The sequence below is a fragment of the Haemorhous mexicanus genome, chromosome 15, assembly GCF_027477595.1.
Source record: "Haemorhous mexicanus isolate bHaeMex1 chromosome 15, bHaeMex1.pri, whole genome shotgun sequence".
Classification (NCBI taxonomy): Eukaryota; Metazoa; Chordata; class Aves; order Passeriformes; family Fringillidae; genus Haemorhous; species Haemorhous mexicanus.
Window position 1 is genome coordinate 11,853,000 of NC_082355.1, and position 14,657 is coordinate 11,867,656.

Genomic DNA, 14,657 nt, shown 5'->3' on the forward strand with positions numbered 1-14,657 from the left:
GCTCCACCTGCAGTGGGTACCTTTGCCCACAGGGATTGCACTGGCACAAAAAATGATTAAATGTTGCCCAGAGAGTATTGCAAAGAAATGTATGGATCAAATGCACTGGAAAAGATCTGAAGAATAAATTCCTGAAGACTTTTTGCATCAACATCAGTTTGTGCTAATGTTACTCCTCAACAATGAGCACTCAAAAGAGCTTTATAAATGTTATAAATCAAGCAACAACTTGAATGCAGGATTAGGATTAGTATGTGTTAGTTTTAGGAAGGAAGATAAAAAACATTAGTTTAGCCCCTGACATGGTAAAAAACTCATTTGTAGAATGAGATTTTTATATAATTGTAGAGTGAGATACCATTTTATAGATCTTTGCATATATTTGTAAGAAAATCAGATCTAAATAAATGCATATCAGCACCAGTAATTTCTGCCCTCTTCCTGCTTTGTGAAGACATATTTCAAACAAATATTCCCCTGCATATTAAACACTTGTGGTTACACATATACATATCTATATTTGTAAGTGATTACTATCAGGGTCACCACATGCAGACTCAGCTGGCAGACTGAGAAGGGATTGGACCAGATGACCTCCAAAAGTGCCTTCAACTTTAATTACTCTATGGCTTGAAGTTTCAAGCTTGGGTTCTGACCCTCTTAAGTAATCTCTTTTCCAGCTAGGAAATGTTTGGATTTAGATAAAGCAGTGTTGCAGACATCTTGCAGTGGCATTAATATCACTGGGAATATCTCAAATTGTGAGACTTTGTATCAGTATCAGAAAGAAGAACCTTCAAAAAAATGAAAGTTTAATCTTCAAATAGGTAAATATGTGTTTTTCTTCATCTATATATTACTAGATTTGAAAATTTCTAGCAGTCAGAAAAATAAAAATAGACTTCAATATGCATTTGGGTATAATCTAGGCTTTAAAAAATTTGGGTTAGACACTAAAAGCACTTTCAAAATTTCAGCCATTTAATCAGAAGGACTGATCTGAAAATCTTAAGGAGATGAAAAGGGTTTTGTCATTATAATTTTCATTGTATTAATGCCATTGCATGGCTAAAGCTCTGCTCATTTGGATAGAGAAGCCCCTCTGATTTTTCTTGCTGGAATGAAGGTTTACACAGACAGACAATTCCATGCCCATCCTCATTTCTGATCCTTGTGGAATTCTAATAAAAGCTGGAATTCAGTAGCATTTTTCCCCAGCTTCATTGGCTGTGTTTTCCCTCCTTAGTCTCACACTAATTTCATAAAGTATTTGCTGGTTTTGGAGACGTGGACTGCCAAAATGGCTTGAGTTGAGCAAACTAACAGCTGTTTCTGTCAGACAAATAATTTCCAAGAAGGAACAGAAGATTCAGTTACTGCGGGCTGCTGTTCAATTAGGTTGTTCTAGATCTGAGAAAACTTCTAGCCAAACATACCTCTAATTGTGCACTTTCTAGTGGACCAGACTCTACTACTCAGCTGGTTTGAGTTTTGAAGCTTTCTCATTGCACTGATATTCAGTAACATATTGCCTTTGTGAAAGAATGCATTTATTTTTCTTTTCCATTCAGAAAAACATATTCTTTGGAGAGAATGGTTGTTTAATTGGTTATAAAATAGGAATAGTTTTTTTATAAATAAAATTATTTTTCTTCATTCACTTTGCATAGTTTGAAAACATATAATCCAGCGCCTTCTGTTTGCAAAGACTTTATTTAGAAGTATTTCCTTTTCTCCAGGAGAGAAAATTTGGCTTCAATTATGTTTCTCTGAATTACAATTAGATCTTTGAACTCCAGACAACTGAATAAAAATAAAAAATCTGTCCCAATTTAATTAAATTGGCCTGTTTGTCAGTACCAGCAGAATACTAGGGACCATATTGCCAATTAAAACTTTGCTTTTGATTCCTAATAAAACACTACAAGTTCAGGCTTGTGCAGCCAGAATGAAGAGGCTGCATTGCCAATCGTTGACCTGGGAAGTTCCCAGACCCCCACGGCTGGTGCAGTGTGGGTGAGGTGGTGCCTGGAGGCTGCAGTTGATGCCTGGTACCCAGCACACCTAACAAAGGTGGAGATCAGATTCATTAGCAGCCTCCAAGCTCGACTCACAGCAAGACCAGCTCTCTCTCCATGCTGCACATTGCTAGTTGCTAGAGCCCTGTATAGCCTCAGGCTGCTTCAAATGTCCCTGTGCCTTCAGCACCTCCTGGGAGGCAGCATCCTACACTTGAGAGGCAGAAAGAGCTCCAGCTCTTCCCTGTCAGGCTGTGCCCAGGGGAAGAAAGAACCCAAAGCCTCTTTCCTAGTGAGATTGTATTTGTGCAGGTGGCTTACAGCTCCCACACACCAACACTGGAAAGCCTTTGGGCCACTCTGGGTGGTATAAGCTGGATGCAGCAGGAGAGCACTACAGGGAAGGGCAGGCACAACCTCAGCTGAGCAAAGATTGCTGTTAATAAAATGGTGCTCTCAGGCTCTGGGAGGAATGGTCCCTTCCCTACTGCACCCATGGCCATGGCCAGTTGGGCCTCTTTCAATCTTGTGTGCCATGCAGAAGATCCAGCTCCCATGAGAATCTGCTTCTCTCTTATCTTTCCCACTCCAGATTCTGTCTGCCACTGGAAAATAATTAGTTTTTCTGATTTTCACCCTATCACTCTATCCACTGGCTTAAGACATTTGTAGTATCATGAAGATATTCCATATATAGCCAGCAGTGTTTAAACTTTGTCACAGAAGCAGGAAAGAAGGGCACTGGCATATTATGCAAAAAACCATACAGTTGCCTAGCACTGTTCAGCTCATTACCACCAAGATTCTGAAATGAAAATATCTGATTATGTCATTTTCTAAAGTAGTTTCAATGTTCTCCTCTAGAACTGGAGGCACTGATTTTGGGAAAACAAAACACCCATTAAGACTAGTCTACACATTTCTGACTCTGAACTTGCTTTTTTTACTGTACTAAGCAGGTTGAATTAGATCTGCTGTCGCAGTTCTGAGGAGCAGAAAAAGCCCAGCAGACAGACTTTTTATCCTCTGTGGGTTAGGGTTAGCAAAAGGGAAAAGGAAAACCCTTAGCAAAAATTTGTGCTCAACTTTCCAAATGCACAATAAACTCAAGTTCATCAGAGTGGAGAAAAGCTGCAGGAGAAGTTTATCTGAATAAATATAATTCTTGGTCTTGTCAGAAATGTGTTTCATCAAATCATTCTGTCCAACAGAAGTAAAGCAACAACAATATGCCCATAATAAGTGATATTTTGGTGGAGAGTTGCATAAGCTAAGTGACAGATTTGTTTCAAAACAGGTCCCACCTGAGTCAATGAGTGAAAAAATAGCCATGACAAAGGTGATGAGCACTGATGTACCTTTGAACAGACAATGTGATCTCAACTGTACTAAAAGGAAATGCTGATAAAATGAACTGTAACCTCAAATGTTATTTGGCATCTTTACTGGGAGTCTCATTTTGAAAATGAGAAATTTTTAATATGTTTTTACAGTATTATTAAAATCTTAAATGTGTGTGTGCTGTCTTCCAAAGAAGTTACCTTCAAATTTGTATCTTTCAAGGCTTTTCTTCTCTTCATTTTTGTCTCTTTAATAGTTCCACACAAAAGGGAGATGATGATTATGAAGATTACACTTCAAATAAGACTTGGGTTTTGACTCCCAAAGTCCATGAAAGTGATGTGACTCTTATTTTAAATGGTTTGCTGGAAGGATATGACAACAAATTGAGACCTGATATAGGAGGTATGTTGCTTTTGGTTTTAGATCACTGTCAATTAAGCAGTGAAGAGAAAGAATTTTCATGTCATATTATGCTACTCAGGAAGCAGAATCCGTTCAAAGTAGTTACAAGACTAAAATGCAATGCAGAAAAACATCTGAAGCATGTAAATTAGTCATGATTTGGAAGCTGGCATAAATTAAGATGGCTGAATCTATCCTAAGACATCTAATAAGGGTGTTACAGTTTGCTGAATCAGGCAGCTTGTGATGATTTACCTGTATATGATGTTCAGAATTTAACTTCTGTGGAAAGAAAAAGCAAGTTTTTATCTTTTTTTGTACCTAAGAGATTCTGTCAGGGAATCACAAATAATAAAATGGAAAGAAAGGCCAAAAAGAGGCTAATACAGCTTAATCTTTGTATGATGTGATGGATACAGAGCCTCAAAAGCAGCAGGCTTGCACAGACTGATGCAGCCTAAGCAGGAGGTGACAGAATAGGGCACAGAGGAGGAGGTTCACAAGAGATAACTGCAGTCAAGCAAAGCCAATCTGCCCAGATGATTCCCACAGCCAATGGAGGTAGAGCCAAGCCTGCACTCAGAATGGAAGTCTTATTTGACTCAATCACCTTTTGGAGGGATCTTCCTCTCCACTGATTACTGAGGTAACTGGAAGGAAAAAACCTCCCTGAATTGCTGAAAGTCAGTTTGAGAAGCCCCATGAGAGCACAGAGCAAGCAGACAATACCTCTGCAGAAGAGGAAACAGCAGTAAGAAGATTATAGAAAAAGGCACAGATTTCATGGATGAGGTAGACAGAGGAAAGCAGAGAGCAGCAAGGTTAATGAAGGCAGCTAACAAGTTGATAGTGGCTAATAGTCTAAGGAATTTTTCACAGTGAAGGATAACATGAGTCTTTAACCTTCAGTGTATGTATACAGCAAATTAGCAGAGGAATTTGTCTTCACTTAAACCAAGACTTTAGAAACACAAAAGAAGGAAAGCATTCCTAAAATTATCTGGGATAAAAACAAACATGCTGTAGCCAAGATATATATGAAGAATAAAGCTGAAATGGAGTAATTTCAAAATAAATTAATGTAACAACTATTCTTCATTTCTGCCTTAGAGCCTTAAGTTTCTTGGCTTTGGGCTCACAAAATTGTTACTTATCTACAGCCACCTATGCAGGCCACAGCAGTCATGTTGCATTTGGCATTACAATGTAAAACAAGTGATGCAAGGCATCATAAGATAAATAAGTTTGCTTTTGTTGATAGTGGGTTTTTTTGATGCTCTGCTGTGACCTGAGACAAAATGCAGATCCTCTCAGTCAGGCAAACCTCTCTAGGCTATGAACACTGGTTTCAGTATTTGTTCTCACAGCATAAGGGAATTGGTTTTGATACAATAAATGATACAAGAATTTGTCCAAAGCGTCTCCAACTAATTTCGAACTGAAGACACGGTTGCAAATTTGTATTTATTTTATATGCACATTTAAATGTGAGGCAACCACAGAGGAGAGATGCCATAGTAACATGCTCCTGCTTGACTTTCACATAGTTGATTTTGACCTTCACTGGTTACCGATTCTTGTTGTTTCTCTTGCAGTTAAACCGACAATAATTCACACTGACATGTACGTAAATAGCATTGGCCCTGTGAATGCTATCAATATGGTAGGTAAAGGATTGCCCATTTGCCTTGTTACAAAGTCTCCATCATTTTGACATTACAAAGCTTCCATTAGTTCTTGATGTTGTGTCATACCTCTATTATTTTTAAAATCTCATTTTAATTATGGATGGGAGGACTCAATGAGCTATAAATCTGTACAAGTCAGAAAACTCAGCTATATGCTGTAAATGAAAAAATAATTGTTTTAACCTATCCTCACACTTTTATATGCTCTGCTTTCAAATGCTTTGCAACAGTTTAACTCCAGAAAAACCAATCTTCCAGATTGCTACAAAATTGGGAAATGCATTAATGAGTGATATTACCACTTTTTCCACCACAAGATAATAAGTAAAAGGCCTAGAACTTCTCCAGAGACGTGACCATTTTTCTGAGATCAACCAGGGGGCACAGGCAATTAGTCAGCTCAAGCTTTTCCTGTCCTTGATCCAAGGAAATAATAATTGTTTTCTGACCTGAGCAGATGTGGGGGCACAGAATTAGAAAGGTGCATATGACACTCACTTGCACCTTAGTTTTACCCTCAATAGTAAAATAATAAATTGTTTTAAAACAAAAATCTTTGGTAAAAGATGCTTCAAAACTTCACCAAAAGAGATTGGTTTTATCACTTCTAGAATCACCTTCTATAGTTCCCAGTTTGGTTTTATCAGTTCTAGAATCACCTTCTATAGTTCCCAGTTTGTTCATATGAAATTAAGGAAAGCTGTCAGGAGTTATGTGGAATGCTGAGTGCTATGTTTTCATCAGTATTTCTGGTTAACACAACAGGAATATACAATTGATATATTTTTCGCCCAAACGTGGTATGACAGACGTCTGAAGTTCAACAGCACTATAAAAGTGCTCAGATTAAACAGCAACATGGTTGGGAAGATCTGGATACCAGACACGTTTTTCCGGAATTCCAAGAAGGCTGATGCTCATTGGATAACAACGCCGAATAGGATGCTCAGGATCTGGAATGATGGCAGAGTCTTGTACACTTTGAGGTATTTATACCTGAATTTCATTTTCTCTATGGAAAGCCAAAGAGAATAATCCTGTGAATTCAGGTAATTTGACATTAGCCTGAAGGGAAAAAAAATTGAGTTTTCCTATATATTTATGCAAACAACCCTGAAAAAGGGAAGAACTTAGCAGATATAAATTGTATTAAATTTAGTTATATTTCTTCTCACAGATTGTACTGTCTTGCTCCACAATAGTCACCTTCCTATATTAACATTAACATAAGCATTTTTATAGCAATTAGTCTTCATTTTCAGGTATGTTTTATTGTTTGCCTTTGGTTTAGTCGCTTTTACTTTTTTATTGTGTTAAACTGATGTGAAATATCCTTGAATTAAGCAGATGGTATAAAAGGACCTACTGATGATGTACAACATACATCAAAGGCCTCTTATTCTGAATTGATTACAATTTAATCAGATGAAACTCCACCCTGAAAAGCAATTTATTCCTCAAATATCTTAGGCAAAGAAGATTTTGCCATCCCAGCATTGAATATTTAACTCAAACCTATGGATATGCCCCATTCCACCCAAATTTTCATGGATCTGAACTTGATGTGGTCAACCTGTACAGCTTCCTCAGTCATGTATATAGGTTTTCTTTTAAGACAAAGTACCTTTCAATAATTATGTGTATGCCATCAGTAACAACTGAAATATCATATTCCAAATGATTGTAATATACTCTGAAAATGTGAAAATCCTGTGGGATTGTTTTTATACTTTTTCTTATATGTGATGTAATATTTGGGTTTATGTAAAATATAGACAAACATAGCACTGTTTCAAGAGAATTTATAATTTAAAATGAGATTATACAATCAAAGATGATAGACATAAGCACATGGGATGATAGACATCTGAGCTTTAAGACTACATTTTCTTAAAGTTTTATTTTGCTTTTACTTTCTTGGTAGCCAAAAAAAAGTTTTGAAGAAAAGTACACTCATAATTTTACTGAATAGATGAGAAGCTTTGGTTAAGACAACCTTCTAATGTTGCAACTGTCTGAATTATAAAAGAGTTTTATTTCATAGCTACTTTACATTTATTGCATATTAGAATAATAGGAATTGAAATCCAATGCAAATCAAAGTTAATCTGATAAAGATGAGCCAAGATCAACGTTCCAAATGTTAAATTTGGACTTGGCTACACCACTGTCTGCTTGGGCTTTATTACCTTCCTCTCCAATTTCCTTGTTTTCTCTCACTAGAAAGAGATGTATCTGGTAGAACTTGCAAACAGGTATCTGCTGTGAATGTATATTTAGCTGGGCTGGTGAGTCACAGGAAGCACCAAGGATTCAACCACAATTAACCCAGAAATGAGATGTGGTAGTATCACACAGCTGGGATTCTGTCCTCAAGAGGGATCCAGAAGGGGTGATTGCGTTTTCTCAGTCTCCTCCCCCAGGTTTAAGAACCACCCTGCCCAGCAGGAAATCAACTATCTGTGGTACTGGAGACGATGAAAATGAGAAGAAGGGGAACAGGGAAATTAGATTTCTCCCTAAATCCCTAACACAGAAATGTTGCCTTTGGACTCCATTAACTTGGTGGTCCCAGCACCCCTCTGCATCCCACAGGATGAGACTCAGGGTCATTTGCCCATAGCACCTTTATTCAGGAACCTGGAGACAAACCAGCCCCATCACTGAGACACCCCAGAATCAGCAAAGACCACAAACCTACAGCTTTCCTAGAGACACCTCCTGAAACAAACATTTTACCCCACCCTTTTTCTTTTGCCATCTCTCACCTCACCTCTTCCCTCTCTTCCAAAGTCCAAGTATCCTGCAGCTCATGGCTGGGCTGGGAGTGAGTGAAAAATGGTGGAGTTTTTAGCAGGAACACTACAGGGTACACTTCATTTTACTTGGGATTTCTGAAAGCAATTGCATTTTCCTGAGCTTAGCTATACTACCTGAGTTATCAGGGAGACTCTCCCAATATTCAGTGGAGACAAACACCTTTTAGTACATTTTTCTTCTGATTAAATTTGAATGTCTTATTTTGGAGTGAGAGGAAGTGTATCCTCAGAGTGCCTCTGCACTAGCTGTGAAGGGAGTCTAGATGGCTGTCTTGGATGCAGATGTCTAAATTTGGACTCCCATCCATCATTTCTGAAATAGAATCTTTGTCACATAAAATACATTTTCCTAATGCTTTATGGCATGTTGTGACACAAAGATTTGTCACTGCTCATGAGATGACCTGTATATCTTCCTACCTATGGATTTGTCAGTCATGAGTAATGCTGCCATTTCAGATGCACAGGAACAGAACTTTAATACCTTCTTCCATTACACAGTCCAGAAAGTAGATGATCAGGGTCTATGGAACCAAAAAAGAAATATTGCTTATCAGTAGCCATGATGTCTTCCAATGCTTGGAATATTCCAGTAATTACATAGATAGCAATAGTTTACTATATATAAGTATCTCCTGATCTCTTTCTTCTCAGGCTGACAATTGATGCTGAGTGTCAGCTACAGTTACATAACTTCCCAATGGATGTCCACTCCTGCCCACTGGAATTTTCAAGCTGTAAGTAACATGGTTAAAAATATTCCTTTTTCTGACCCACATAGAACTTATTATAAATTTGTTTTAAGTACTTAGAGTCAGTGAAGGCTATGTTCTTAATTAGACATACCCCACAGATTTTTACTTTTATTTTGATTTTTTTTTTCAGTTCATGCATCATATATGTTCACAAATATCATAAAGGACTGCTATAAAAATTATAAAATTTCTAGACCCTATGTGATTAATTTATGCTTATATCTGACCATAAACCAAGAAATTTTTACTTCTAACATCAAGGTGTCCTGGCTTTCCACTTTCTCTCTGTGCACAGGTGTTTTACTATTGCACTAGTTGGAACCAAAGATTTGACATCTCGTGGTTAGATCAAGGTGTAAATTCCTGGTTCAGCTGCAGATGCATCTGGAGGAGGGGCAAAATTGCATCCTATTAGGTCCACAAAAGTGAAAAACCTATTTTTTAAAAATTTATCTCAAGCACTAGTATAATTTATAATTAATAAAATGTGACATTAAGTAAAACACACTAGTAAGTAACTTGAGAAAAACAAATCTATAATCTACTTGCAATATGCTTCCCCAGTTTTTTCCAGAAACAGCTAGTAGTATTTTTACTCCCCAAAGCACCCTAAAGCCTAGCAGTGACTATGAAACAGAGCTGTGTGTGTTTTCCATTGCACTAAGATGGCTACCCCAGAGAAGAGATCATTTACCAGTGGAAGCGCAGCTCGGTGGAGGTGGGGGACACCCGCTCCTGGAGGCTTTACCAGTTCGCCTTCACAGGACTCCGAAACACAACTGAGGTGGTGAAGACTACTTCAGGTAAGACAACTGAAGGACTTACCTCCAGGCTGTTGGGATTTTATTAACAGAATTAAACCAAGAAAGATATCTCTGGTTAGAACTTAGCATTTACACTGCACTGAACAATTACAGGCTTTGGCATTTCTTAATTCCTCGCAGGAAGAAAAACTAATTGTTGTCTACTGTCCATTCTTGTCCTCCATAAAAAACCTCTGACTGTCAGGAGAAAGCTACTGCTACAAAGGGTGGACAGGTGAGGGAACTTGCACTGCCTCAGTGCAGAAAACAGCAGAACTGAGCCACTAAAGGATGATATGACACTGCACTGAACATTTTACAATCCCCTTCCCACTGCCAGACACAGAAAGTGAGCCTGCACGTAAGTGAAACTCAAAGTCCCAAACTCTTTACTACAGAGGCTGCAAGTTTATTTTGTTCCCTAAAATAAGGCACATTCAACTTTCATTAAAGAGAACAGCCTTACAAATCAGAGTCTCAGATGGCCTTCCTTCATATTTCTATCTCCTTGGAAACAAGCAACAGAATTCAGAATGATAAATGAAGAAGTATTCAGTGTTTAATAAAAATACAATTTTAACCCTACTAACTAAACAGAAAAAAAATATATTTTTCTAGACATATGTACTGTTTTATTTCTTGGTGGAAAGAAAACCAGTGACGATGAGGAGAGATGTAAAGAGGAACTGCATGTTAATATTCTTGTATATGCATGATATCCCTTGTCTTTCATTTCCTACTTTCAAAAAGAACAATGAATTGTAAGCAGGTTGGGGATTTCTCTGTCTGCTTGCAATTTTTACCTTACTTTATAGTTCTGGCAAGTATTTTAATTTAAATTCAGACATCTGTGTTTATTCTGACTTCAGAAATACCCCCACCCATTTTATTTCTACAAGACTGGTATTGCTGTTTTATTCAAAAAGGAAAGTGAGATACGCTCGAGTTGAGAGGAGCCTGCTGTACATTACACAGGAGAACAAGCAAAGAGATGGAGAATTAATTCAAGTTCCAGCTCCTTAATCTCTGGACATTAAGCACCAATGATGTGTTCAGTCTCATGAGCAGGGCAAGACCAGAAGGCAGCGATGTATGCCTCATGGAGTCTGCTGCCACTGTAGCCAAGGAAGGTATTGAGTCAAGTATTGAAGGAAGCAGTAAACTTTTCTCATTTTCTCAGGAAAACAAACAAAGGTGCAAAAGAGGACAGGAGAGCAGCATGTTTGCCAGCCATAGCTGCTAATAACCACCATTACACAGGGCTCTTGAAGCAAAAATATCAGCAGCAATAAAAGCATCTCCCCTCAGACAGCACAAATGGCAGCATTGCACCCAAGTGTGCTTCCAGTCTCATCCTGCCCAAATTAAAAACTATCTATATTTCAGCCCTAATTTGAGTTTCTTCTATTTGCTATTTTCTTTAATTTTCTGCTTGAGCCATTCTCTAATCAACTCTTTTTATTTTTGACCAGAGATAGAAAATAATAAAATCTTGACATGCTACAAGCTTCCTACACCCTGATTGAGAGCACTGGTGACAAAACATTCTCTAATGTTCTGTTAATGTGAACGAGGTGCATACTGGGAAATAAACAGTAAAATGCAAAAGAGAAAATAATTCCTTTTTCATGCAAAGCAAACCTTTCTTTTTTCAGTGTATAGTCATTCAAACTGTTAGTACTCACCTGGAGTACTCCCATAATTTGGCATTAATAGTTTTTAATATGATGACACACACTAGTCTATTTTGCTTGCATTAAAATAATTAGCAGCTAGCATGCACTTTAAAGCAGCAAAACAGTTAATTCTTAAGTTAAAAATCACATGAAAGCAACTCAGCCTGCTGCTGCTGCATTCACAGGCCTGCTGAGTATAAAAATTTGGAAAAATGTCCTGTGTATGTATTTCTTCTGCTGTGCTTACCCTGTGCTTGATTTTCATTGCTCCTCTTGTTTTTGTAACCACAGATATGCAAAACTAGATTTTATTTTGATCTAGCTGTGACATCTAAATAATAGAAGACAGGAAAAAAAAACCCCAATAACGTAGCAGTTGACATGAATCTGCTCTATTTCCTACAAATATTTTCTTAAAGCCAACAGAGCCCAAAGGGTCCTCATGGCTTCCTTAGGTGACTTATTAGCATGCTGGAAACTACATTAAGCCCAGTATTCCTCAGCCATACCCACACTCTACCTATAATTACACCCTTAGCATGAACATATTTTCAAAAATTTCATGAACAGTAAGGGCAAAAAAAAGATTCCAAATTTAATAGCAACCTAGGTGCAGCCAGAGTACCCTAGTTAAAAGTTTGAGTTCCCAGACTGCTAAAATAATCTTGACACTTCATGCAATTACTTTCAGTGCAGAATTTCAGTACAAACTAATGCCAATGCTTTGGTAGAGATAGAATCTGAGATACAGTGGAGGAGGCAATGGAAAAAATAATGAGATGTTGGAAAGAGGGCTACACTATACTCCCACAAACTCTTCCCCAAAATTAAATTTAGGTGAAAAAAAACCCCAGAGAAACCAGAATGAAAGAAGGGGTGTTAGAGAATACAAAATTGAACAGTTAGAGAACAGAAGGATCTTGGGGCTAGTATTAAGGCATTTGAAACTGGAGGAAACCTTCAGTGTCTCTATTTACTTAATTTCAAAACAAATACTTGTTTCCAGCTTTATACCTCCCAGCAACCAACACCTTCTCATCCCTGAGGGCAATGCTTGTTTTGTGACTGGAGAGAGAATCAGGATAGCTGAGATTTGGCCATTACAAACTCCACTACTCTCTTTCTGTCATGTCAAAGCTGAACATTTGAGCTGGGTTATGGGCAGAGAAGGACAAGGCTTGTTTGAGTGTAAGCTTCCTAAGACCTGATGGCTCTTGCTGAAATTAATACATTTATCTGCTGCTCTTCCTTTGCACGCACTGCAGAAATACAAGATTAACTCAAAGGGCCAGATGTCAGAATTCTGTCCCTTAGTTAGCAAATCCCAGCAACAGCTGAAAAAACCCAACTGGAATATTACAAACATCCCTCTATTTCTCTGATCTGAAGTAAGTCACCCTGAATTACCAGCTTGTTTTTCTCCAAACCGAACATTTATATGCAACTTGAATTTTCTTCCAAAGTCACTGATCAAGCAGTAAGAAATGACTTAGCAAATGGAGTCTAATATAAGAGTCCAGTAATAGTGGCGACTCTTAAAAGTTAACTATAAACCTTCTGCTTTATGGACATTTCATTAAACCAACTAAATAGTCTATATACATCATCTGTATTTTTTTCCTTTGCTTTATCACTAAAATCTACCTTGTGTAAACAGCATTGGTTTAGTTTAGATTATTTCTAATAGAGTCCATGTTGACACTTGATGTCATCTGAGTTATATAAACTACTGCACTTGACTTCACACACTTAGAAACTGAGATGGATTTAAGATAATTTGTACTACTGACGTATGTCAACAATCACTGCTCAAAGAGGGCATATCTTATTTAGAAAATACCATTTCTGGTGTGGGACCTTTTTGCTCACAGTGTAAACCTCTATCCAGTGAATGGCAATGAGATTCTTCAATAAAAAAGGGATGAATTGATGGAAAAGTCTTGAGAACAAAAATTCACCAACTTGCAAAATTTGGATGCAGCTGCAAAAACAAAGTAACAAACAAACTAATGAGTAGTTCTTACAAAGAAAGCAACAAGTGATTCAGGGGTATAAGATTTGTTAAATAGAATGCAAACATGGATTATATTGAGAAGGACATGCTGCACTTTGGGAACAGGAAAATAGGACATTTCAAAATTTGTAATTAGTTCCTTTAAGATGGAAAGATTTTAGGAAAGAAATAATCAACTGTACAAATATAAAATCAGCAGTAGTTTTGCAAAAAAAAACCCCAAAAACTGGGGGGCTGTAGTAGTCCACAAAGGACAGAGATTGTGATATTATTGCAAAACCCCGCCCCTGAGATGTGTTACTCAGCATTGTGTGCAAACTTGGAAGAAATATTCACTGTGCTGCTCTGTGAAAAATTTATGTCAAAAAATTGCTGCATTCTTCTTGATTAATAAAAAAGATCATTTTTAAGTGCAATATTTTGAGAAAGACAAGGTAGGGCAGGGGAAAATAACAAGTAAGGAATTTAGAAAATGTGACCTATAGAAATACTTGGAAGTATGGAACTAGACTGGAAGAAAAGATTATTGATGATCAAAGCAGTAAAACAACCAGGCTGTTTTTAAATCATAACAATGACCAATGCTGGTAGAGAGGAAAATAGTAGAAATCCTAAAATCAGAGAGTTTATGAAATCATACCACAGACCAAGAGGGAAAAAAGCAGCTCAAGTCTTGAAATTCTACTAATAGGTTTCCATGAATTTCATAAATTCCTACATAAATTGCACTTCTACTCACTATTCCAGTTGTTTTGAACATATAAAATATTGTACTATGCAAAACAGTTTGTAAATGTGCAATTATTCAGGACAGATGGAGCTTCTGGAATTCCCAGTTCATTTCTATGACTGGGTAGTTCCTTTTTTTAGACCAGATATTGTCTACTGCTTACTTACAGAGCCTGTCCTGAATTTTTAATTAGATACAAAGGCATTAGAAGACTAATAAATAGCAATTCAACAAGCTGCAGAGGAGCCACAAGACTGGTCAGGCAATATTTGTAAACACCTTTTATTTTCTTCCTTTTCTATGTTTTAGAGAGCTAATGGGAGCTATGCAATAGAGACAGTGTATTGCTCAGAATTGATAAATGGGTAATTAAATATTCCCCTTGCTATGCATCTGTTAAACCACATA

At 37.4% G+C, this 14,657-nt stretch overlaps 1 protein-coding gene across 1 annotated transcript in view; it reads left to right on the forward strand.

The window, feature by feature from the left end:
• Positions 1–14,657, forward strand: part of GABRG2 (gamma-aminobutyric acid type A receptor subunit gamma2) — a 63,786-nt gene that overhangs the window by 20,464 nt on the left and 28,665 nt on the right. Inside the window, exons 2-6 of the mRNA XM_059860294.1 lie at positions 3,616–3,764; positions 5,360–5,427; positions 6,218–6,438; positions 8,926–9,008; positions 9,692–9,829. Of these exons, the coding sequence (XP_059716277.1) occupies positions 3,616–3,764; positions 5,360–5,427; positions 6,218–6,438; positions 8,926–9,008; positions 9,692–9,829 (659 nt within the window). The remainder of the gene's footprint in view (positions 1–3,615; positions 3,765–5,359; positions 5,428–6,217; positions 6,439–8,925; positions 9,009–9,691; positions 9,830–14,657) is intronic.